This window comes from Anomaloglossus baeobatrachus, chromosome 4 (assembly GCF_048569485.1).
Source record: "Anomaloglossus baeobatrachus isolate aAnoBae1 chromosome 4, aAnoBae1.hap1, whole genome shotgun sequence".
Lineage (NCBI taxonomy): Eukaryota > Metazoa > Chordata > Amphibia > Anura > Aromobatidae > Anomaloglossus > Anomaloglossus baeobatrachus.
The window spans coordinates 217,777,196-217,801,615 of record NC_134356.1 but is presented as its reverse complement, the minus strand read 5'-3'; the positions used below and the strand labels follow the sequence as shown (position 1 = coordinate 217,801,615).

Sequence of the window (24,420 nt, the reverse complement as noted above, 5' to 3'; positions counted from 1 at the left end):
TCCTCCTGCTGAGACCCTGAGCAGTGTGATGAGGTCGAGGGAAGCTCCAGCGAGCCCGCTTAGGCGGTCTGGGACTGCGGTCCGTGTCGGAGACCTCACCTTGGGACCTATGAGTCACCCCAGGAGCACTTTGCTGCTCCAACCGAGGGGGGCCTGGGGTCAATGATTCCACAGTGCCGGGGGCCTGTGTTACCGGTCTGGACTGCAAGGCTTCTAGTATCTTAGCAGACCATTTATCCATAGACTCAGAAAGTTTGTCAGCGAATACTGCAAACTCTGTCCCTGTCACCTGGACAGTGGTAGCAGGTGGTTCCAACTGGGCCACCAGTGGCAGAGGCTCCGGCTGAGTAAGTGCCGCAGGGGCCGAGCATTGTACACAATGAGGGTAGGTGGAACCTGCCGGTAGCATAGCCGCACATGAGGTACAGGTTGCAAAGTAAGCCTGTGCTTTGGCACCCTTGCTTTTTGCGGACAACATGCTGTTGTCTCCTCAGAGTACAATCCGGGAGGGTATATAGCCAAAAACCAACCGTGCGACCGTACACAGTATATGTATAGCATATAAGCATATATATATATATATATATATATATATATATATATATATATATATATATATATATATACACACTTCGGCACCCAGGGGGGCCAGCACCTAGTAACAGGTGCGGCTTACCGACCGCCCAAAGCGGTTGTGTGACCACCAGATTCCCTGCCTGGGCCTCCCAGAGCCGTGTTGTCTCTCCTCTACAGCTTCAGAAGTGCTGACAGGAATGGCTGTCAGCGTTCTGTGAGGAGGAGGGGGCCGTGGGCGTGCCCTAGAAAGTGCGGGAATCTGGTGCCCCACTGTGCTCAGTGAGGGAGGAGGAGGATACAAAGTATGCTCCAGCCCTCAGCGCTGACGTCCAGTGCAGCGTCCCTCCCTTCCCCTGACTGGCAGGCCGGGGGGCGGGAGTATGTGGTACTAGGCCGCAGAAGCCGGGGACTAAAGTTATAAGCGCAGCCGGCAAACAAGCGCGGCCAGCGCGGTAGTCCCGGCGCACCAACACACCCAGCAGTGCTGCAGCGTGTATGACACAAGCGCTCCATGCGCCGTCCCCAAGGGGACACAGAGTACCTCACAGTAGCAGGGCCTTGTCCCTGACGATACCCGGCTCCTGTCCAGCAGATTCCCCAGGGGCTGCGGGAGGGAGCACGGTCCCAGTGTCTGGAGACCGATTAGGATCCCACTTCACCCAGAGCCCTTAAGGGATGGGGAAGGAAAACAGCATGTGGCTCCTGCCTGTGTACCCGCAATGGGTACCTCAACCTTAACAACACCGCCGACCAGAGTGGGGTGAGAAGGGAGCATGCCGGGGGCCCTGTTATGGGCCCTCTTTTCTTCCATTCGATATAGTCAGCAGCTGCTGCTGACTAAATTGTGGAGCTATGCGTGGATGTGTGCCTCCTTCGCACAAAGCATAAAAACTGAGGAGCCCGTGATGCACGGGGGGGTGTATAGGCAGAAGGGGAGGGGCTTTACACTTTTAAGTGTAATACTTTGTGTGGCCTCCGGAGGCAGAAGCTATACACCCAATTGTCTGGGTCTCCCAATGGAGCGACAAAGAAATATTATATTGTACTGTTCGTGGATCCATGCACAGCGCTTCAGGAATATCCCTATATGCCAACAAGATATTTATGCTGCTAAAATGGGCTCTTATGATAAATAGAAGTCATCTCTACTAATAAGAGCAATTATCAGAGCTAGGTTAGTTGTTCCTCACTCATTAATAGTCAACAGGTCTTATTTAAAAAGAGGTTGTCCACTACTTTTACATTGATGGCCTATACTTAGGATAGGTCATCAATTTCTGATCGGCCGAGTCAAACATTCAGCATCCCCGGCAATCAGCTGTACTAAGTAGCCAAAAATGCTCAGTTCCTGGAGCTGCCAAGTCACTGACAGCAGCCATGGCCGGGTACTGCACATCCTCCTCATATTCAAAATAACAGGAGGCAGATGTTCGGTAACTGGTCACAGCCGCCATCAGTTGGTCGAGGCAGTTCCGAAACTGTGCATTTCCTGCTGCTGCCACCGAAAACAGCTGATCGGCAGGGGTGCTGGTGTCGACCCCAGCCGATCAGACATTGATCACCTATCCTAAGTAATGGACAACCTCTTTAATTGACTAAAAGGGTTAATACACAGCAATACTGTAATAGGTAGAATTTCAGCTCTTCTCTAATTAGTGTTTTAATGGAAAAAGTTCTTAAATGTTTTATGGAAAGAGCAATATTTGCAGTCTATGGCTCTATTTAGATTTTTCCTGTTAGGCCCGGACAGTACCAACTATGAGAAAAGACCTCATTCATATAAACCCACCTTTTGGAGACTTTAGGAGGCTTACACTGGGCTCTATTTTTGTCCAGTCGATATTTTCATCATCTGGCGAGTGCTCTACCATAAGCTGGTACAACTTCATGGAAATAATATCATGATTATCTATAAGAAATACAGATAAAAAAATAAGATTTACTAAGTGTGGCAAATCGGGGTGGTCAATAAAGCAGGTCTGTCAACAGTTTCACATACAAACTGTACGCATTAGACAGACCTGATGAATCTTATTTACTTTTAATATTCATTTCAAAATGGTTGTATAATTCTGATATTAAGATACCGTATTTTTCGTTTTACCTTTTTATAATCTGGTGGTCTTTTACCGGGGAGGTGTTACAGCATCGGGGGGGGGTTGAGTCACAGGAGGCAGGGTCAGTATATGAGTACAGCGGCAATGCTATCGGCAGTGCAGGGGGGGGTCCAGATACTCACTGCAGGCTGCAGCACTGCACGATGCTGGTGCTCGCTGTAGGCGATGAGGCACTACCATTCTGAAGATGCCAGCGGTGAGAGCTTCAAAGAAATAGCGGTCACAGTCGGCGTGTGCGCAGATGAGAACTTGAGCCATCTGCACACGCGACTACTCTAGGCGCCATTATTTAAAAGCCCTTACCGCCGACACCTTCTGAATGGCCCGTGCCTCGCCGCTAAGAGCTTCGCAGAGCAGGGCCGCCCGCCACTGCACAGAACAGACCAGGCTGCCCGCTACCGCACAGAGCCTCGCAGAGCAGACCAGGATGCCCGCTGCCGCACAGAGCCTCGCAGAACAGACCAGGCTGCCCGCCGCCGCACAGAATAGGGCCGCCTGCAACCACACAGAGCCTCGCAGAGCAGGGCCGCCAGCCACCACACAGAGCCTGACAGAGCAGACCAGGCCGCCCGCTGCCGCACAGAACCTCACAGAGCAGATTAGACTGCCCGCAACGACCCCTCTCCACCACCCCCCCCCCGGTAAGCTACATTCAGATTTTCAGACGCACCCCTCATTTTCCTCCGAAATTTTTGGGAGAAAAAGTGCGTCTTATGATACGAAAAGAAGGGAATTTTGTTACTTACCGTAAATTCCTTTTCTTCTAGCTCTTATTGGGAGACCCAGACGATTGGGGTATAGCTACTGCCCTCCGGAGGCCACACAAAGCACTACACTAAAAAGTGCAAGGCCCCTCCCCTTCTGGCTATACCCCCCCGTGGTATCACGGGTTCTCCAGTTTTAGTGCCAAAGCAAGAAGGAGGAAGCCAATAACTGGTTTAAACAAATTAACTCCGAATAACGTCGGAGAACTGAAAAACCGTTCAACATGAACAACATGTGTACCCGCAAACAACAAAACAATCCCGAAGGACAACAGGGCGGGTGCTGGGTCTCCCAATAAGAGCTAGAAGAAAAGGAATTTACGGTAAGTAACAAAATTCCCTTCTTCTTCAGCGCTCTATTGGGAGACCCAGACGATTGGGACGTCCAAAAGCTGTCCCTGGGTGGGTAAAGAGATACCTCATGTTAGAGCTGCAAAACAGCCCTCCCCTACGGGGGTGTCACTGCCGCCTGCAGGACTCTTCTACCTAAGCTGGCATCCGCCGAAGCATAGGTATGCACCTGATAATGCTTGGTGAAAGTGTGCAGACTCGACCAGGTAGCTGCCTGGCACACTTGTTGAGCCGAAGCCTGGTGTCGTAATGCCCAGGACGCACCCACGGCTCTGGTTGAGTGGGCTTTTAACCCTGAAGGAACCGGAAGCCCCGCAGAACGGTAGACCTCTAGAATTGGTTCTTTGATCCATCGAGCCAGGGTGGCTTTAGAAGCCTGCAACCCCTTGCGCGGACCAGCGACAAGGACAAAAAATGCATCGGAACGGCGCATGGGCGCCGTGCGGGAAATGTAGATTCTGAGTGCTCTCACCAGATCTAGCAAACGTAAGTCCTTTTCATACCGGTGAACCGGATGAGGACAAAAGGAAGGCAAGGATATATCCTGATTAAGATGAAACGAGGATACGACCTTAGGGAGAAACTCCGGAATGGGGCGCAGCACTACCTTGTCCTGGTGGAACACCAGGAAGGGAGCCTTGGATGACAGAGCTGCCAGCTCCGACACTCGCCGAAGCGATGTGATCGCAACAAGAAACGCCACTTTCTGTGACAGGCGAGAAAAGGAAACTTCCTTCAGAGGCTCGAAAGGCGGCTTCTGGAGAGCAACTAGTACCCTGTTCAGATCCCATGGATCTAACGGCCGCCTGTACGGGGGCACAATATGACAGACCCCCTGCAGGAACGTGCGCACCTTAGGAAGACGTGCTAGACGCTTCTGAAAAAACACGGATAGTGCCGAGACTTGCCCTTTAAGGGAGCTGAGCGACAAGCCCTTTTCCAACCCCGATTGCAGGAAGGAAAGAAAGGTGGGCAATGCAAATGGCCAAGGGGATACTCTCTGTGCAGAGCACCAGGATAAGAAAATCTTCCACGTTCTGTGGTAGATCTTAGCAGACGTTGACTTCCTAGCTTGTCTCATTGTGGCTACGACTCCTTGAGATAATCCTGCGGACGCTAGGATCCAGGACTCAATGGCCACACAGTCAGGTTCAGGGCCGCAGAATTCTGATGGAAAAATGGCCCTTGGGACAGTAAGTCTGGTCGGTCTGGCAGTGACCACGGTCGACCGACCGTGAGATGCCACAGATCCGGATACCACGATCTCCACGGCCAGTCCGGGGCGACGAGTATGACGCGGCTGCAATCGGATCTGATTTTTGTGCAGTCCTCTGGGCAAGAGTTCCAGAGGTGGAAACACATATGTGAGCCGGAACTGCGACCAATCTTGCACTAAGGCATCTGCCGCCAGAGCTCTGTGATCGCGCGATCGTGCCAGAAATGCCGGGACCTTGTTGGTGTGCCGAGACGCCATTAGGTCGACGTCCGGCACCCCCCAGCGGCAACAGATTTCCTGAAACACGTCCGGGTGAAGGGACCATTCCCCCGCGTCCATACCCTGGCGACTGAGGAAGTCTGCTTCCCAGTTTTCTACGCCCGGGATGTGAACTGCGGATATGGTGGATGCTGTGTCCTCCACCCACATGAGGATTCGCCGGACTTCCTGGAAGGCTTGCTGACTGCGCGTCCCTTCTTGGTGGTTGATGTATGCCACCGCTGTGGAGATGTCCGACTGGATTCGGATCTGCTCTCTTTCTAGCCACTTCTGGAAAGCTAGTAGGGTAAGATACCCTGCCCCGATTTCCAGAACATTGATCTGAAGGGTGGACTCCTGCTGAGTCCACGTCCCCTGAGCCATGTGGCGGAGACAAACTGCTCCCCACCCTGACAGACTCGTATCTGTCGTGACCACTATGAGGTGGGAATAAGCCACTATTGCAGATAGTCCTCGGCCGTCTGGGAAAGGGAGACTTTCCTGTCCAGGGAGGTTGACTGCCCGTTCCATTGGCGGAGAATGTCCCATTGCAGTTGGCGCAGATGAAAATGCGCAAGGGAACTGCCTCGATGGCTGCCACCATCTTCCTTAGGAAGTGTATGAGGCGCCTTAAGGGGTGCGACTGGCCTTGAAGGAGAGACTGCACCTCTGTCTGCAGTGAACGCTGCTTGTTCAGCGGAAGCTTCACTATTGCTGATAGAGTATGAAACTCCATGCCGAGATACGTTAGTGATTGAGTCGGAGACAGATTTGACCTTGCCAAATTGATGATCCACCCGAAAGTCTGGAGAGTCTCCAGCGTAACATTCAGGCTGCGTTGGCATGCCTCGAGGGAGGGTGCTTTGACGAGTAGATCGTCCAAGTACGGGATCACCGGGTGTCCCTGAGAGTGCAAGACTGCTACCACTGCTGCCATGACCTTGGTGAACACCCGTAGGGCTGTCGCCAGACTGAATGGCAGAGCTACGAACTGAAGATGTTCGTCTCCTATCACAAAACGTAGAAAACGTTGGTGTTCCGTAGCAATTGGCACGTGGAGATAGTCATCTTTGATGTCTGTTGAGGCAAGGAAGTCTCCTCGAGACATTGAGGCAATGACGGATCGGAGGGATCCCATCCGGAACCGCCTGGCGTTCGCATGCTCGTTGAGCAGTTTCAGGACCAGAACAGGACGGAAGGAACCGTCCTTTTTTGGAGCCACAAAGAGATTGGAGTACAAACCCTCGCCCTCGTTCCTGAGGGGGGACAGGGATCACCACTCCTTCTGCTCTTAGAGCGTCCACCGCCTGCAGCAGGGCATCTGCTCGGTGGGGGGTGGGGCCGTTCTGAAGAATGGAGTCGGAGGACGAGAACAGAACACTGTCCTGTGCACGTGAGCACAATGTCCGTCACCCACCGGTCTGTGACCTGTGGCAGCTAAACGTCGCCAAAGGCGGGGGAGTCTGCCATCAACCGCGGATGCGGAGAGAGAGAGAGAGAGAGAGAGAGAGAGAGAGAGCTGAGAGTCCTGAGGAGGCCGCCTTGGTAGCGGTTCCTCCGACTGCCTTCCTTGGGCGTGATTGAGCCCGGCCGGAATCTGAGCCCGTCTGAGGTTTTGTAGCCCTTTTGCACGAGGACAATTGGGACCTGCCGGAGCTTGGGAAGGACCGAAACCTCGACTGTACTTTTAGGACAGTATAAACAGGGTAAGTCGCAGTGCAGACATTGCGGGGTTACGGACGCCTCTGCGGTACAGATGTCCCTGTGCTCAAGGCCAGCTGCGCAAGAACAGCTGAAAAGGTTAGGTTGCCTATACGGCTGTGGATGCCGGAGCAACCGACACGCCGATAGCTTCCTAGACAGATTTCAACCAGAGTCCATCTGTCTGTGAATGGCATCTTTAAGTGAAGCCCCATCTCCAGTGCAACTATGGCTCTAGATGCAAGCCTGGAGATTGGAGAATCCACCTTTGGACCCTGGGTCCAGCGCTGACCACGTCAGGGGAAAAGGGATAACGTGTATCCTAAAAAACGTTTGGAGAAGACGCTTATCTGGTAAGCGTGGTGTTCCTGGACTGCTTCTCTGAAGTCAGCGTGGCCAGAAAAATACTCAATATCTGTGTGAGATACTGAAAAAGGACTTCTCCTGTTCGTCTCCTATCTCCACTGGGGGAGCTGAGGGAGAAAGATCCAACCTTCCATTGATGGACGGTATAGGATCATTCCGTATGGCGTTACCACCCGGTGTATCCGGATTGAGAGCGATGTCAGGATCAAAGCCCTGAAGAGCTGCCTTTTGATCAAGTAGATTGCCCATGGCCTGTCTGGACTGCAAGTCTCTATATTATGACTACTCCGTCCCTGTCCATGGACAGGGTTGACAGGTGGTTTCTTTGGCCACGACTAGTAGAGACCCCGGCAGACGAAGTGCTAGAGACCCCGGCAGACGACGTGCTACAGGGGAGCAGGCACACAATGGGACGGTGTCATGAACAGCATCCCATGTAGTAAAAACAGCACTGAAAATCTGTGTTGCTTTTTTGCCGCTGCCGACTAGCTATCTAAAAGTATATAGCCAAGATTGGTGACCGTACAGTGCAATGTATAGCATACAGGCATAAAGTACAAATGACCACTGCAGCACAAGCAATACAAGCAGCATAGAAGCCTGTGCTCTGGCACCCCTGCTCTTCTGCTGCTGTATACTAGTCATCTAGGGGAATATAGCCCAGAAGAGTGACCCTACAGTGCAATGTATAGCATACAAGCACAAGTACAAAAGAACACTGCAGCACATGCAATACAAGCAGCATAGAAGCCTGTGCCCTGGCACCCCAGCTCTTCTGCTGCTGTAGACTGGTCATCCAGGGGAATATAGCCCAGAAGAGTGACCATACAGTGCAATGTATAGCATACAAGCACAAGTACAAATGCACACTGCAGCCCATGCAATACAAGCAGCATAGAAAAAAACCTGTGCCCCAGCACCCTTGGTTTTCTGCTGCTGTAGTCTAGCCATTCCAGGAGAATATAGCTAAGACTAGCGACTGTACAGTGCAATGTATAGCATATAAGCATAAACACAAATGAACACCTCAGTCGTGCAATACAAGCAGCCTAGAAAGCCTGTGCCTTAGCACCCCTGCTTTCCTGCTGCTGATGTGTCGCTCCCCAAGCTGGCATATAGCGACCTATGCAGTTAAAAACAACACATGTACACACTGCATATATATTGTGGTCAGCACTATGTGTGCCGCTTACCGCCCGCCTATAAGCGGGTGTATGGTCGCCACCGTCCTGCCTGGTTGCCGAAAGTCCGAGCTCGGACTGCAGTAATGGCTGCCGGCTTCTTCCCCAGCTCGTGTGAGGAGGGGCGGGCCGTGGGCGTGCCCCAAGGCAGAGCGGGAATCCGGCGTCCGACAGTGTGCAGTGAGAGGGCTGGAGCATGTAAATAAGGCTCCAGCCCTCGGCGCTGCTGATTGCTCAGCGCCTGTCCCCTTCCCTGAGTGACAGGGAGGGGGCGGGAACGAAGCGGCACTAGGCCGCAGAAGCCGGGGACTGGATTTATAAGCGCCGCCGCCGTAAAAGCGCGGTCGGCGCCCAGTCCCCGGCGAACTACAAGTCCCAGCCGCGCCGCCGCTCCCGGAGCGTCCGGCGCGGTAGTTCCCAAAACACAAAGTCACTCAGCAAAGCTGCAGTGACTGTAACCCATTACTGTCCCCGGCGCACTAGCACACCCAGCAAGTCTGGAGTGTGCTGTGTCCGTGTGACCGGGGACACAGAGTACCTGTAATGGTGCAGGGCCATGTCCCTGAACGGTACTCCAGCTCCGTATCCAGCAGGTTCAAATGGGTCTGTGGATGGAGCCCGGCGTCAGAGCTTTGAGGCCGGTAGGATCCCACTTCCTCAGAGCCCCCCAGGGGGATGTGGAAGGAAAGCAGCATGTGGGCTCCAGCCTCCGTACCAGCAATAGGTACCTCAACCTTACAACACCATCAACGGGTGAGAAGGGAGCATGCTGGGGGCCCTATATGGGCCCTCTTTTCTTCCATCCGAAATAGTCAGCAGCTACTGCTGACTAAAATCTGTGGAGCTATGCATGGATGTCTGACCTCCTTCGCACAAAGCTTGAAAACTGGAGAACCCGTGATACCACGGGGGGGTATAGCCAGAAGGGGAGGGGCCTTGCACTTTTTAGTGTAGTGCTTTGTGTGGCCTCCGGAGGGCAGTAGCTATACCCCAATCGTCTGGGTCTCCCAATAGAGCGCTGAAGAAATACGGTATGTATCACGATAATAACGAGTCTACCTATAGCTCACAAGTCCCAGTGTACTCAATCTCCACCACTAAGCCTGACTCACAGCTATGGCTTGTACTGAGCAATGTGAGATAGCAGCAGCAAGGAGAGTACTGCGGATCTGTCAGGTAGGTGGGCTGAGACTGATAATTATACAGCCATTCTGACAAGGATATTCAAAGTAAATGCAACATTTTTATCAGGCCTAAGAGTTTTAACTTAAAAGTGCCACTCTGGCGTTTGTTTGTAATTATATTGCTGGACTGGTGTCACTATTGTAAGTTCCCTGCCCCTTGTAATATACTCACCAGCCGCAGTATTCAATTGTTATTGGAACTGCTCCGGTTGTCTTTTTCAGTTCGTGACCTGACAGATCTCTCCAATGTTTGTTGGGTGAGCTGAAAGTCAGTTCTTAATGTAAGTCTATGAGAGCCAAAACAAGGCTCTCATAGATTTATATTGAGAGCTTGTGACTGTTAACTCTGCCTTCTGGTAAGTCATGTTGCGGTCACAATATGGAGGACTAGAGCCACACCGTAACAGCTGAAGATCAGAGCTGGTAAGTATATTATAAGGCGCAGGGATCATGCATTAGTGATTCCAGCACCAACATAAAATAACACACTGAAGTGGTACTTTAAATGCTTCCTTCTTGCAATATGAGTTTTAACCTGATAAGTCTCCAGTTGCTGCAGTTGCTCCAAAATAGTACCCTGTTGGCAACCGAACACCCGATAGATCAACACAATTCTTCCATTCGTTTTTCCCTTCAATGTCCGTCATGATCTTCAGCAAAATAAAACAGGTTAGCATGCAGGGTGAAAGTCATAATTGTCTTTACATTCCGCAACACAAAAGCAATCTTCAGGGATATATAAAGACTAAGCAATCAAAATCCTACGCTATTCTTACCGTGAGACGTCCACGAGAGTATCGAACGGCTACAAATGTGTCGTGGTTGCTATTGCGAACATCAGCAGTACAGCCGGCTAATTCTACCGTGCGCCCATCTTTGCCATGGTCATACTCCAAGGAGCCATTGTTTACCATGGCTGAGATATATGGAAAGACACGCTGAAAAGAAAAAGGTAGAATATTTTAGAGAAATGATCTGCAGGGAGGGAGTAGGCAGCATCCATACACGCCTTAGATTGTCAGCCGCATTCTTTCAATTGAGACCCCAAAACACAACAATATAGTTTACATGTACACGTTATAGGACAAGGGCATTTATAAGGTGACTAGAGATGAACTTTTGAACAATAAATAAGCGACACGTTACGTCAACTTTTTAGCTGAAATCCGCAGGTTATCAACAGATTTTAATATGGATTTCACTTTGAAATCATCAATGACAAAAAGGACATTGCGCAGATTTGGAAATCTGCAGCATACCCTCAATCCACGGCATACCCTCAAATCCACGGCATACCCTCAAATCCACGGCATACCCTCAAATCCACGGCATACCCTCAAATCCACGGCATACCCTCAAATCCACGTAATGTGGCCACATAGTGCCACACACTGGGGAATAATGAATGGAGAGAGCCGTCTGTGTGTGCAGACCGAATCACAAAAAAGCTCCTCTATCAGACACTGATGGTGTATCCCATGGGTAAGCAATATCCCTTTATCAAAGTGGCCGAGAAGCTTTCTACATACCATATTTTTCGGTTTATAAGACACCGAATTCTAAGATGCTCCCCAAATTCAGAGCAAAAAAGGGTGGAAAAAAAAAAAACAACAAAAAACGGGTCTTATAATCCGGTGGTGTTTTACTGGAGGCGGTGGCAGCGGTGGTGGAGCGGGGTCACAGGAGGCAGGGGTGGTGGGTGTCCCAGAAACTGTCGGCTGTACTGGGGCAGCTGTGCTGGGGCAGCAGCGGTAGCTAGTGGCAGCTGTGCTGGGGTTCGGGCTGCGGCGGGTGGTGAAGGCTTCAAAGAAACGGTGCCCAGAGTCAGTGCGTGCGCAGACTGAGCTCTCAACTCAATGGCAAGCCAAGATCTCATCTGCGCAAGCGCCACCTCTGGGCGCAATTTTTCTTCAGTCCACTGCTGGGAGATTAATGGGCCGGAGGCGGTGCGTGTGCAGAAGAGATCTTGAGCCGAGAGCACTATCTGCGCACGCGCCGTTATTTGAAGTCCTCACCGCCTGCCCCACATCGCCAGCCGCCGCAGACCCCGCACCGCCGCTGCAGTATTCCCCCAGCCTCCTGCAACCCCTCTCCACCACCCCCGGTAAACTACATTCGGATTATAAGACGCACCGCTCACTTTTCTCTTAAATTTTTGGGAGGAAAAGTGCGTCTTATAATCCGAAAAATATACACTGAACAAAAATATAAGCTGAACTCAAAGATCTAAGACTTTTTCTATGTACACCAAAGGCCTTTTTCTCACACATACTGTTCACAAATGTGTCTAAATCTGTGTTAGTGAGCACTTCTCTGCAGAGATAATCCAACCACCTCCCAGGTAGGGCATGTCAAGATGCTGATTAGACAGCAAGATTATTGCACAGGTGTGCCTTAGGCTGGCCACAATAATAGACCACTCTAAAATGTGTAGTTTTATCACACAGCACAATGCCACAAGTTTGGCATCCCGATTGTCCTCCAGAGCTGTTGCCAAAACACTTGGAATGCCTTGTTCTATTCTCAGGGACATGGACCTGGGCACAACAGAACAATGATTTTGGTTTATGCATCAACATATCTACTAACTCTACACTTACCTCTGTGGTTTCATCATTGGGATAGGTATCTACATACACTGCCAAGCCATGAAACTTGTCTTGGTTTCCAAACACGGGTCCTTAAGAAATATATTGCAAACTTTAAGTGTTACAACATTAAAAAGCAACAAGTACAGTCAAGCCAGCTCCAATGGAAAGGTTACCTGGCTGTAGACGATCCTTTGCATACCACAGGGCAAAGCCATCTCCATGAAGGTTCTTTTTTCCTGCCCCATGGATCCGGAAATGTATATGCAGCTCCCAATCCTTCAAGAAACATGGCTGTGGAGGAAAATATTATTTATACTACAAGCGAATACAATTTACTATTGTCACAAATCAGCTAGAAAATAAAAGTATTTCATATATATATATATCAACTTACCATACTATTCCAGATGGAACCCTCTTTACTCCGCTCATCCGGTGTCAAGCGCACATATTGACTTGTTAGCATTGTGCTGCCCCTAAAATCCCATAGTGGCATGGAGCTGGACCCCACTCCTACAAGACAATAGAATCAATAGAATATCTGTCATTTCAGGTGACAAGAGTAAAAGGCCCCGTCACACTAAGCAACATCGCTAGCAACATCGCTGCTAAGGAACAACTTTTGTGACGTTGCTAGCGATGTTGCTGTGTGTGACATCCAGCAACAACCTGGCCCCTGCTGTGAGGTCGTTGGTTGTTGCTGAATGTCCTGGACCATTTTTTAGTTGTTACTCTCCCGCTGTGAAGCACACATCGCTGTGTGTGACAGAGACAGAGCAACAACTAAATGTGCAGGCAGCAGGAGCCGGCTTCTGCGGACGCTGGTAACCACGGTAAACATTGGGTAACCAAGAAGCCCTTACCTTGGTTACCCGATATTTACCTTCGTTACCAGCGTCCGCCGCTCTCAGCTGTCAGTGCCGGCTCCCTTCTCTCTGCACACGTAGCTGGAGTACACATCAGGTAATTAACCCGATGTGTACTGTGGCTAGGAGTGCAGGGAACAGGGAGCCGGCACTGACGGCGTGAGAGCGGCGGACGCTGGTAACGAAGGTAAATATCGGGTAACCAAGGTAAGGGCTTCTTAGTTACCCAATGTTTACCGTGGTTACCAGCCTTCGCAGAAGCCGGCTCCTGCTGCCTGCACACGTAGCAGAGTACACATCGGGTAATTAACCCGATGTGTACTGTGGCTAGGTATGCAGGGAGCCAGCGCTAAGCGGTGTGCGCTGGTAACCAAGGTAAATATCAGGTTGGTTACCCGATATTTACCTTCGTTACCAAGCACAGCATCGCTTCCACGCGTCGCTGCTGGCTGGGGCTGGTCACTGGTTGCTGGTGAGATCTGCCTGTGTGACAGCTCACCAGCAACCCGTGTAGCGACGCTCCAGCGATCCCTGCCAGGTCAGGTTGCTGGTGGGATCGCTGGAGCGTCGCTTAGTGTGACATCTCACCAGCGACCTCCTAGCAACTTACCAGCGATCCCTATCAGGTTGTATCGTTGTTGGGATCGCTGGTAAATTGTTTAGTGTGCCTGGGCCTTAAGGTGTGTGTGTGTACATCAGGAGTAACACCAGGCCATTATATGACTTGTATCCTGTGTGTCCCCCCTGCAGACCCTCTCTGAACTAATAAGAGACCAGCTGTTATGAGGTCCTCCATACACAAGTAAAAGGAGCTCTGTAGCTCTATCGTGTCTGTGTAGCAAATGCCCATACACAGCAGCACTTTGCAGTGTAGCTGTGAATGAAGCATTGGGATAAGATTAAAACTATTTTTTTAATCAAGCAAACTTTTTGAAGTTTTCAAATAAAACATGTACAGACAAAAGTATCCCCCCCAACATAAACCCCTTATTCCCATATGTGCGAAATGCATAATTAGACATCTAAGGGTACTTTCACACTTGCGTTCAGCGCAGTCCATCACTATGGAGAATAGCGCAGTCCATTAACGCACTGTGCTATTCTCCATAGACTTGTATGGACGACGCACTGTAACGCAAGTGTCAGCGTTGCATCATCGTTATTTTGTCGCGTCTGGCGGTTTTTTGAGCAGCGCAATCCGTAGGATTTCACTGCGCATTCTCTTTTTTTTTTTAAAATCACAAACTTTATTTTGTCTCTCGTTCAGCTGAGCACCCGGCCGCCGGCATGCGAGAGCGCTCAGCTGAGCGACCGGCCGCCGGCATGCGAGAGCGCTCAGCTGATCGTTCACAATAGTCTGCTGCCGGTAAACTGTAAAGAAAAAAAAAAAAAGCTTTCTGTTTTGTACGATCCGTAGCATGGTAGCATCCGTTGTGCCACTATATGCAACGCATCCGTTGCATCCGTCACACAACGCAATGCAACGGATGCCGTTCAACGCAAGCGTGAAAGTAGCCTAAAGGAAAAATAAAGTATTGTTAATAAATTAACAAGAAAATCATATTTGGTTATATGATATTAACACAGAAATAAGTCAATATAATGATTTCTGCTATATACCGTATTTTTTGTTTTATAAGACGCACCTCAAATTTAGAGAGAAAAAAACCCATATATAAAGTCCATTTTATAATCTGGTGGCATCTTACCATGGAATAGGGCAGCAGCGGTGGTCACAGGAGGCCGGGGCGGTGATGGAGCTGGGCGATGCTGCGGACGGTGCAGCCAGCGGGTGTCCCAGAAACTGTTGGCGGTGGAGTGGGGTCACAGGAGGCAGGGGAGGTGATGGAGCTGGGCGATGCTGCGGAAGGTGCAGCCAGCGGGTGTCCCAGAAACTGTTGGCGATGGAGTGGGGTCACAGGAGGCAGGGGAGGTGATGGAGCTGGGCGATGCTGCGGACGGTGCAGCCAGCGGGTGTCCCAGAAACTGTTGACGGTGGAGTGGGGTCACAGGAGGCAGGGGAGGTGATGGAGCTGGGCGATGCTGCGGACGGTGCAGCCAGCGGGTGTCCCAGAAACTGTTGGCGGTGGAGTGGGGTCACAGGAGGCAGGGGAGGTGATGGAGCTGGGCGATGCTGCGGACGGTGCAGCCAGCGGGTGTCCCAGAAACTGTTGGTGGCGGCAACTGTGCTGGGGCAGCGGGCGCTGCTCTGCTGATGTTCGCTGAGGGCGGTAAGGCACAAGCCATTCTGAAGATGTCAGCGGTGCGGGCTTCAAAAGAAATGGCAGCGGGAGCTTGTCCATGCGCAGAATGACTTATCGGCTCAATGACAAGCCAATATCTCATCTGCGCACGTGCCACCTCCGGGTGCCATTTTCCTTAAGTCCGATGCTGGGACATTGATGGGCCGGATGCTGCACGTGCGCACATGAAAGCTTGAACCGAGAGCTACATCTGAGCATGCGCAGACTCTGGGCGTCATTATTTAAAGCCCACAACGCTGACATCTTCAGAATGGCTGTGCCGCATTGCCTGCCACATAGCCGAGCTGCACAGAGCAGCGCCCGCAGTACAGCATCGCCCCTGCATCCTGTGTAACCTACATTCAAATTTTAAGACGCACCCCTCATTTTCCTACCAAATTTTTGGGAGGATAAGTGCGTCTTATAATCCGAGAAATACCGTACAGAACAGACTATTATAGGCCAAATCAAAACCTCAGTCTTTTCTACTTTTTATATAAAATAATTTTTATTATCAAAATTACATACATACATATAACCAACACTAAAAACAATAGTAGGAGAGGAAAAGGATAAAGGGGCCACAGCCCTAGCCTTCCTAGAGTACGGGGGTCGGCGTCCTAAATTATAGTGACGCCCCCGTTCCGCGGTGACTAGGCCCTATGCAATCCCTCCCTGGTTCTGAGATAAGTGCATTAACTCAAGGAGTGTACTAACCCAAAGCAGTAGAACCACTGAGAGAAAGAAGTGCACAGTCCAGGGTAACTAATTTGTCTGTATCATCACCCGGGGCTGACAGGGATAGGGGGCCTAAAGCTGGGGTCACACTAAACGACAGCGACGTCGCTGTTATGTCACCATTTTCTGTGACGTAGCAGCGACCTTGTAAGTCGCTGTTATGATCGCTGCTTAGCTGTCAAACACAGCAGCCGAAGCAGCGATCATAACGACAGTGCTGCAACATGTGCAGAGAGCAGGGAGCCGCGCACACTGAGCGCTGGCTGCCTGCTCTCCTAGCTACAGTACACATCGGGTTAATTACACGATGTGCAATGCAGCTACATGTGCAGAGAGCAGGAGCCGGCGCTGGCAGCGCGAGAGCGGCGGAGGCTGGTAACGAAGGTAAATATCGGGTAACCACCTTGGTTACAGCTTACCGCAGCTGCCAGATGCCGGCTCCTGCTCCCTGCTCGCTTCATTTCGTCGCTCTCTCGCTGTCACACACAGCGATGTGTGTGTCACAGCGGAAGAGCGACGACCAAAAAATGAAGCTGGACATTCAGCAATGACCGGCGACCTCACAGCAGGGGCCAGCTCGTTGCTGGATGTCACACACAGCGACAGCGACGGGACGTCGCTGCAACGTCACAGAAAATGGTGACGTAGCAGCGACGTCGTTGTCGTTGTGTGTGACACCACCTTAAGGTTAGTCGCGTATATGAATCAGTCTGTGTGCTCAGTAGCAGATAGTAACTGAATAGAAGGTAAACACAAGATTTTACTATCCAAGAATTGCCCAACGCGGTTCGCCCTTTCTGATAGTCGTATTCTCAGGGCTCATCAGGGGCGTCTTAACTAGATCCTTGAAAAGTTTATTCATTAATTCCAATCAGAAAATGGATGGCTCCACACTTTAAAATGACAAGATTGAGTCCGATATATCCAATATCTTAATCGGTCAGGAGAAACACCCTCACAAAGGATTGTGCCGCCTCAGTCCATAGTAGTATAATAGAGATTGTTCATCCCTGGTTATCCGCGTGCAGTCTCATGTTTCCATGCACTCACTGCCTTGCATTGTCTGAGTGTGATCCGAATATTGGCTCAAACTCGGACAAACAGCGATTTGATCCTCAGACTCTGTTAGAGGAAAATGAAAAGAAAATTGGACATGTGCCATAGGCTAACATTAGTCCTAGTGTGATGATTGATGTTTTGTCGGATCACACCTGGGCTGAAAATATACTCATTGGCACCTGCCCTTAAAAATGGACAGCCCAAGCAATGGCATGCAATATGCATGAGGAAAAAGAACTCGTTGAACTTGTCAAAAGCAAGCTCCATACTTAGATAATGTAATGTATGGAGACGTGTCACATGAAAGCAAAGCCCAATGCCTACCAGATGATTCTTTCTACAAAGGTTATTAAACACAAATTGGAACTGTACTTGTTAATTCTGCAGCTTAGGTACACCATGTAGACAGCTTTCTATGACAGTTTTCTCATTACAAATAAGCTGAGCAGCAGCACTCAATGTCAAGCAGCAGCTGCTAAAGCAAACAAGATTCTAGGGTGTATAAAAAGAGAGATTAGATCCCGTGATCCCAACGTATTGTTACCCCTCTATAAATCACTTGTAAGGCTACATCTGGAATATGGGATCCAGTTTTGGGCTCCACATTTTAAAAAGGACATTCAGAAGTTAGAGTCAGTTCAAAGGCGGGCAACTAGACTACTACAAAGGAATGGAAGGCCGCACATATGATGGCAGGCTGAAAAAGTTAGATATGTTTAGCTTAGAAAAAAGACGTCTCAGAGGAGATCTCATTTATATGTATAAATACATGTGTGGTCAATATAAAGGACTGGCACATGACTTATTTCCTCCAAAGACAATACTAAGGACCAGGGGGCACTCACTGCGAGTGGAAGAAAAGCGATTCAGACAGCTAAGGCTGCTTTCACACCTCCGGTTTTTGCTATGCAGCACAATCCGGCAGTTTGCAGGAAAAACGCAACCGTTTTTTTTTTTTTGCTGCCGGTTGCGTTTTTCCTGCATAGACTTAAATTAGTGCCGCATTGTGCTGCATAGCCTTGCGTCCCGTCCGGTTTTTGCCGCATGCGGCAGATTTAGCTGATGCGGCGGCCAGACGGAACGTCGCCTGGCACGTTTTTTTGTGCGGCAAAAAAAACCGCACCGCGCCGCATCCGGCCGATGCGGCGCTTTTCCCAATGCATCCCTATGGATGTGGCGCGATGCAGCAAAAACTGCATCCGGCCGCCGCATGTGGTTTTTGCCACTGCGCATGCTCAGTAGCATGCCGCAAGCGGCAAAAACCGGACGGGCCGCATGTAAAAAACTTATGCAAAGGATGCGGCGTTTTCACAGCCGGATTGAGCCGCACGGCTCAAACCGGATGTGTGAAAGCAGCCTAAATAGGAAAGGGTTCTTTACAGTTAGAGCAGTCAGACTGTGGAATGCCCTACCACAAGAGGTAGTAATGGCAGATACTATAACAGCTTTTAAAAAAGGGCTGGATGATTTCCTCAGTACACACAACATTGTTGGTTATAAGTGACTAAAGGCTGCTTTACACGCAGCGACATCGCTAGCAATGTCGCTCGTGAAAGCACCCGCCCCGTCGTTTGTGCGTCACGGGCAAATCGCTGCCCGTGGTGCACAATATCGCTAACATCCGTCACACGTACTTACCTTCCTAACGACGTCGCTGTGGGCAGCGAACAACCTCTTTGTTAAGGGGGGCGGTTCTCGTGCGGCGTCACAGCGACGTCACACAGTGGCCGACCAATAGAAGCGGAGGGGCGGTGACCAGCTGCATTAACGACACGCCCACCTCGTTGCCGGAGGACGCAGGTAAGGAAATGTTCGTAGTTCCCGGGGTGTCACACGTAGCGATGTGTGCTGCCTCAGGAACGACGAACAACCTATGTCCACAATGACCAACGAGATTTGGGAAAGGAATGACGTGTCAACGATCAACGATAAGGTGAGTATGTTTGATCGTCAACACTCGCTCGGAGCTGTTACACGCAACAATGTCGCTAACGACGCCGGATGTGCGTCACGAATTCCGTGACCCCAACGACATCTCGTTAGATATGTCGTTACGTGTAAAGCCCCATTAGGGACAAAAAGTAGAACTGGTGGAGGAAGGTTGAACTAGATGGACCTAGGGCTTTTTTCAACCTAAGTAACTATGTAACAATGAAATAGAGCTAAAAGCTGCATTTGTAAGTAATTGGAGCAATGGGAAGGCATACATTAAAGGGTTATTCCCATCATAAAGCTTTACAGTATGTCCTTCGGTGCGGGTCACAAAGGTAGGATCTGTTGGAGATTTCCTAGGCGTTATTAGAGAGTGCTGCATACTTGTGGCATTAAAATGTACATGATTTCATTCAAGATTTTTAAGCATTTTTGTGCTCCTTTAACACAAACATTCCAATCCCACCGCGGCCAGTTTTCATTTTCGCACTTGTTTTCTCCCTCCTTTATTGACAAAGCCCTATGAGGACTTGTTTGTTTTGTGGCCTTAGTGGTAGCTTTGAATGATACAGTAAATTCCCATTTACCATATAATGACCTTGGAAACTTTATATATTTTAAAGGGTTTTATTTTTTTTCTTAATATATTTATTCTTTTGTGCCTTTTTACTTTTGTTTTTAGCACATAAGGGGATTTGCTTGAGTGCTGCAATGTATAGTGAAATTATCTATGAAGACTGGAGACATGCTGCTCCCGTTTCTTAGACTTCCACTTCAGATGCACAGTAGATTGTGTGAACAATGTCTCCCTTAGGCTATGTGCGCACGTTGCGTAAATACATGCAGTTACGCTGCGCTTTGTAGCGCAGCGTAACTGCATGCGTCCTGCGTCCCCTGCACAGTCTATGGAGATTGTGCAGGGGCCGTGCGCACGTGGCGTCTCAGAGCGCAGCGCTTCGGCTACTGCCGAAGCGCTGCGCAAAAAGAAGTGACATGTCACTTCTTTCCTGCGCTTTGCCGGCAGCTCCTGCTCTGTCTATGGGAGGAGCTGCAGGCAGAGCGCATGGAATCGGCGCTCACTACGGACATTTCTGCAGCGATCTAAAGCGCACATGTGCTCTTCAGATCGCTGCAGAAATATCTGCAGGGCTAGTACGCAACGTGCGCACATAGCCTTAGGGTACGCACGCATGCATGATCCTGGCACACTGCGTTCTAGACAATGTGTCTCCTCCCGCGAAGCCGAGTGTTCTCCGGAACGCAGCGTCCGCGCCCACAATCAGGGTTTTAGGAGTTGCATTCTCCCTGGTGAGAACACTGGCGTCTCCGCAGCATAAATTGACATGCTGAGGATCGGAAACCCGCCCCGTAGGTCAGTGTACACTGCGTGTAATAGCACAGTGGGCATGGAATTTCTAGAAATCCAATCCACTGTGCTTCTGCTGTACAGCGCAGCATTTTGGACATTGCAAAAACATACTGCAAAACGCTGCTAACACTGATTGTGGGCATGTACCATTACTTTTCCTCTGCTGTGAGTTGGATCAAGAAAAGGGTGGGCGCCACCCCAGGCGACATCAAGAAAAGGGTGGGCGCCACCCCAGGCGACATCAAGAAAAGGGTGGGCGCCACCCCAGGCGACATCAAGAAAAGGGTGGGCGCCACCCCAGGCGACATCAAGAAAAGGGTGGGCGCCACCCCAGGCGACATCAAGAAAAGGGTGGGCGCCACCCCAGACGACATCAAGAAAAGGGTGGGCGCCACCCCAGACGACATCAAGAAAAGGGTGGGCACCACCCCAGACGACATCAAGAAAAGGGTGGGCGCCACCTCAGACGACATCAAGAAAAGGGTGGGCGCCAAGTATAGCATAAGTCAGAAAAGTATAGTTAAACTAAATGTTATTGGTGGAGGGTCGCATTAAAGAGAACCAACCAGCAGGATTTTGCTATATGAGGTAAAGGCAGTGCTATACAGGTACTAGCATGCTGAATGCAGGAATACCTGTTATAGAAAGATCCGATGCTTGGTTGCTAAAATATCCTTAATCTAAGTTCCAGATATGCACTGCACTTTCATAGACTTGTGCGTCAGGGGCAGGCCTTTGTGGGTCAGGTCCTTGGTGTATAATACTCCTCCTGCGTCAGTATTGCATGTCCCCTTTTCTTTATTTAAACATCACCCCGCCATTGCTGGTGTTGGTGGTGCGTGCACATTCCCATAGTGATATCTTCATTAAAATGGCGCCGGAGTCCGCACAAGCATGTCAATATCTGGCGCCAATTTAATGAAGACATTGCGGATTAGACTATGAGCGGAAATAGCTGAAAATGTTATTTATTTTTACATCTGCGCACGCACCCCTGCAGAGTCTTCAATAAAATGGCACTGGTGATCACGGTACGCACATGCGTGGACTCTGGTGCCATTTCAATGGAGACATAATTAATGCATACGAGCCACCAACAGCAGCAATGGCGGTGCGCTGTTTAAATAAAAAAAAGGGGGCATATAATACAAGACGCAGGAGGTGGCATATACACAAAGCAGAGGACCCGACCCACAAAGGCCCTCCTCCGATGCACACATCAATGCAGGGCATTTGGAACTTTGATTAAAGATATGTTAGCAACCAAGCATTGGATCTTTCTATAAGAGGTATGCCTGCATTCAGCATCTTAGGCTATGTGCCCACTGGAGCACACAATAGGATAGTATCTGCAGCTCACCTTAGGGCCCAGTGATTGATGTACTATTGTACTACAGAAGGCCTTAAAGGGAACCAAACATCAGGATTTTCGTGTATAAGCTGCAGCCAGTGCAGTACTGGCACTATCATGCACAGTGTGTACATACCATCAGGGGGCAGCTCGGGTGTTTAGGCAGTGAAATTCAACTTTATAAAGTTTGAAAATCCCCATGTCTGAACCCTCTGAAAAATAAGATTCAGAAGTATGTGCCAAGAAGGCCATTGACTATAGTGGCGCAGATGGAGCTACCATGTACTCTGTTGTGCACCATTGTCAGGCTATATACCTAATGGAGGCAGACACCCAGAGGCAGTGTACAATGTCTGGGTGTCCGTCTCCAGTAGGCGTATGTGTCTGAAAACGGTGGACAAAGAACACTAACTCCATCTGCACTATAGTCAGTGGCCCTATCAGGAGTTACGTCTAAACATCCCACAAAACGGGATTTGTATTTACGCTTCGACGGTACCATTGACTATAGTGGTGCAGATGGAGCTACCATGTACTCTGTTGTGTCCCATCGTCTTGCGTATACGCCTATTGGAGGCGGACACTCAGACGTGGCATACTACATCTGCGTGAACGCCTCCAGTAGGAGTATATGTGCAAGATAGTACACGGCAGTACACACGGTAACTGTCTGCACCATTACAGTCAATGGCCCAATCGGGGCGTACATCCAAATCCCATTTTTCATGGGGGGGGTTGGAAGTCAGCCTTGACAGGACCAATAAATGGGGGACAAAACAGTGTGAAAGGGGTCTAATGCATTTTTACACCAGCCACCTATCAGAGCAAGCGTTTCCCAATATCCTCCTGATGATGGAGCAGAACTTGCATTCACCCTGTGTGGTCAGAATTTATACTGTGTGGTATATCATGGCAACGCTACCACCCACTGTGGAAGGGAATGACACCACACCAGGTCTGCCCCTGTACAAGACTTAGGCTGGCTTCACACATCCGGTTTTGCCGTCAGGCACGATCTGGCAAAAAAACAAATCCGTCGCATCAGTTTTTTCCATGCGTTCCTTCCTTTGTTTGACGGATCTGTTGTGATACTGAGCATGTTCAGTTAAAAAACCGGATCCGTCGTTGGATTGCGTCATATGCCAGATGATGACGGATCCGACGTCCATAGGCTTCCATTATACAATCCGGCACTGTCCGTTTTTTTTTTTGCCAGAGACAAAATACGTTGCATGCTGCGTCCTTTCCGGCAGCCGGACGAAGATAGTTCAACGGATACAGAGGACGCCGCATGCAACGCAATGCCATCAGGCACAATCCGACACTAATACAAGTCTATGGGGAATAAAACGCATCCGACGCCGGATCCGTGTTATCCGTATTTCGCTGGATTGTGCCTGACGGCAATAACCGGATGTGTGAAAGGACAGTAAGGGGTGCCTTTACAGTGGCCGATCAACGGGACTGGAAAACGTCATCACAGAATTAGCACTAATCTGCCAAGTGACATGAGACAAGCTCGCTTAGACATCGTTCTCGGCAGCACTTCCCCCTGTGTTAACAGTACTTGTTAATCCGAGCCCAATGACAGTGTGTGCGCACAGAACGATCGTGCTAGGTGCATGGGACTGTGGTGACCAATCTTTACACAAGTGCGGTTAGTGCCCACTGCAGCCAATCAGGTCATAGCTTTCATTTTCTAAGCGTTAGTAGAAAGGTAAGCCGCCTATTGTGATTGGCTCGTATCCATCTCCTGTGTCCCAGCTATAGAGGGGTATGTGGCGCCCAGGACTGGCGCTGAGGGCACCGGTGACCCCTCGGTGGGGCCGATCACTGCCTCTTACCCTGGTACGGCTTAATGAGGGAATGCTCCCGCTTCATGTGCTCACTGTTGCCATCAGTGAGATCGGCGCCGGCCCTATGTGCCAGGAAGCCCAGGAGCAGTGAGTGGAGGAGCAGCACAGGCTTCCACACCGCCGCCATCATCGCCAACTCTTGGCACAATACTTCCGCCTACGTCACTTCCGCCCACCCCAGGACTTTTCTAACTGTGACCAGCGACCCTGCTGTAAAGCCTGGACTGTGGGTGACGCTGGGGAATCTATAGACTGTGTGTTGTGAGGCAGCTGAGCCCACGGCAGACATCTTTGTCTTAGTTCCGGACATTCAGAGATAAGTTGCCCATTATAACAATGGCGCATAACGTGAGTGACTGCTTGTCTAGCAAGTATCTGCATGTGTCTGCCAGGGAGTGAATCCGCTTCAGTGCACCTCTAGGAGTAGTTAGCCATTTTGTTGAGGACATTCCTCGTAGTCGTTAAATTGGTTTGCTCTCCATAAAAATGGCGCCCTCAGTAAATATCCGAGGAATCTTGTCCTTGCTAATAAGAAGTGCACTTTGCTCTCTAGTGACTGGAACTTTTTTTTTCTGTCTGGTCGCTAGCCAATCAGTGAAAAGCAAGTAATCACTATTAACCAATTGGAATGTATCCTCTGTATAAGGCAGCACGGGTCAGCATGTGTGAATGATTATATCAGTGCAATCCTGGCAGTGGCT

General features: G+C 50.0%; 1 protein-coding gene across 1 annotated transcript in view; it reads right to left on the bottom strand.

Moving 5' to 3' along the window:
* The window catches only part of LMAN2 (lectin, mannose binding 2), a 30,980-nt gene extending 7,094 nt beyond the window's left edge, over positions 1 to 23,886 (bottom strand). The window contains exons 1-7 of the mRNA XM_075342368.1: positions 23,708 to 23,886; positions 12,700 to 12,818; positions 12,479 to 12,596; positions 12,315 to 12,394; positions 10,491 to 10,652; positions 10,250 to 10,364; positions 2,366 to 2,485 (exon numbers count right to left, since the gene is read on the bottom strand). Coding sequence (XP_075198483.1) covers positions 2,366 to 2,485; positions 10,250 to 10,364; positions 10,491 to 10,652; positions 12,315 to 12,394; positions 12,479 to 12,596; positions 12,700 to 12,818; positions 23,708 to 23,849 — 856 coding nt within the window. The 5' untranslated portion in view covers positions 23,850 to 23,886. The remainder of the gene's footprint in view (positions 1 to 2,365; positions 2,486 to 10,249; positions 10,365 to 10,490; positions 10,653 to 12,314; positions 12,395 to 12,478; positions 12,597 to 12,699; positions 12,819 to 23,707) is intronic.
* Positions 23,887 to 24,420: the final 534 nt, after the last annotated feature.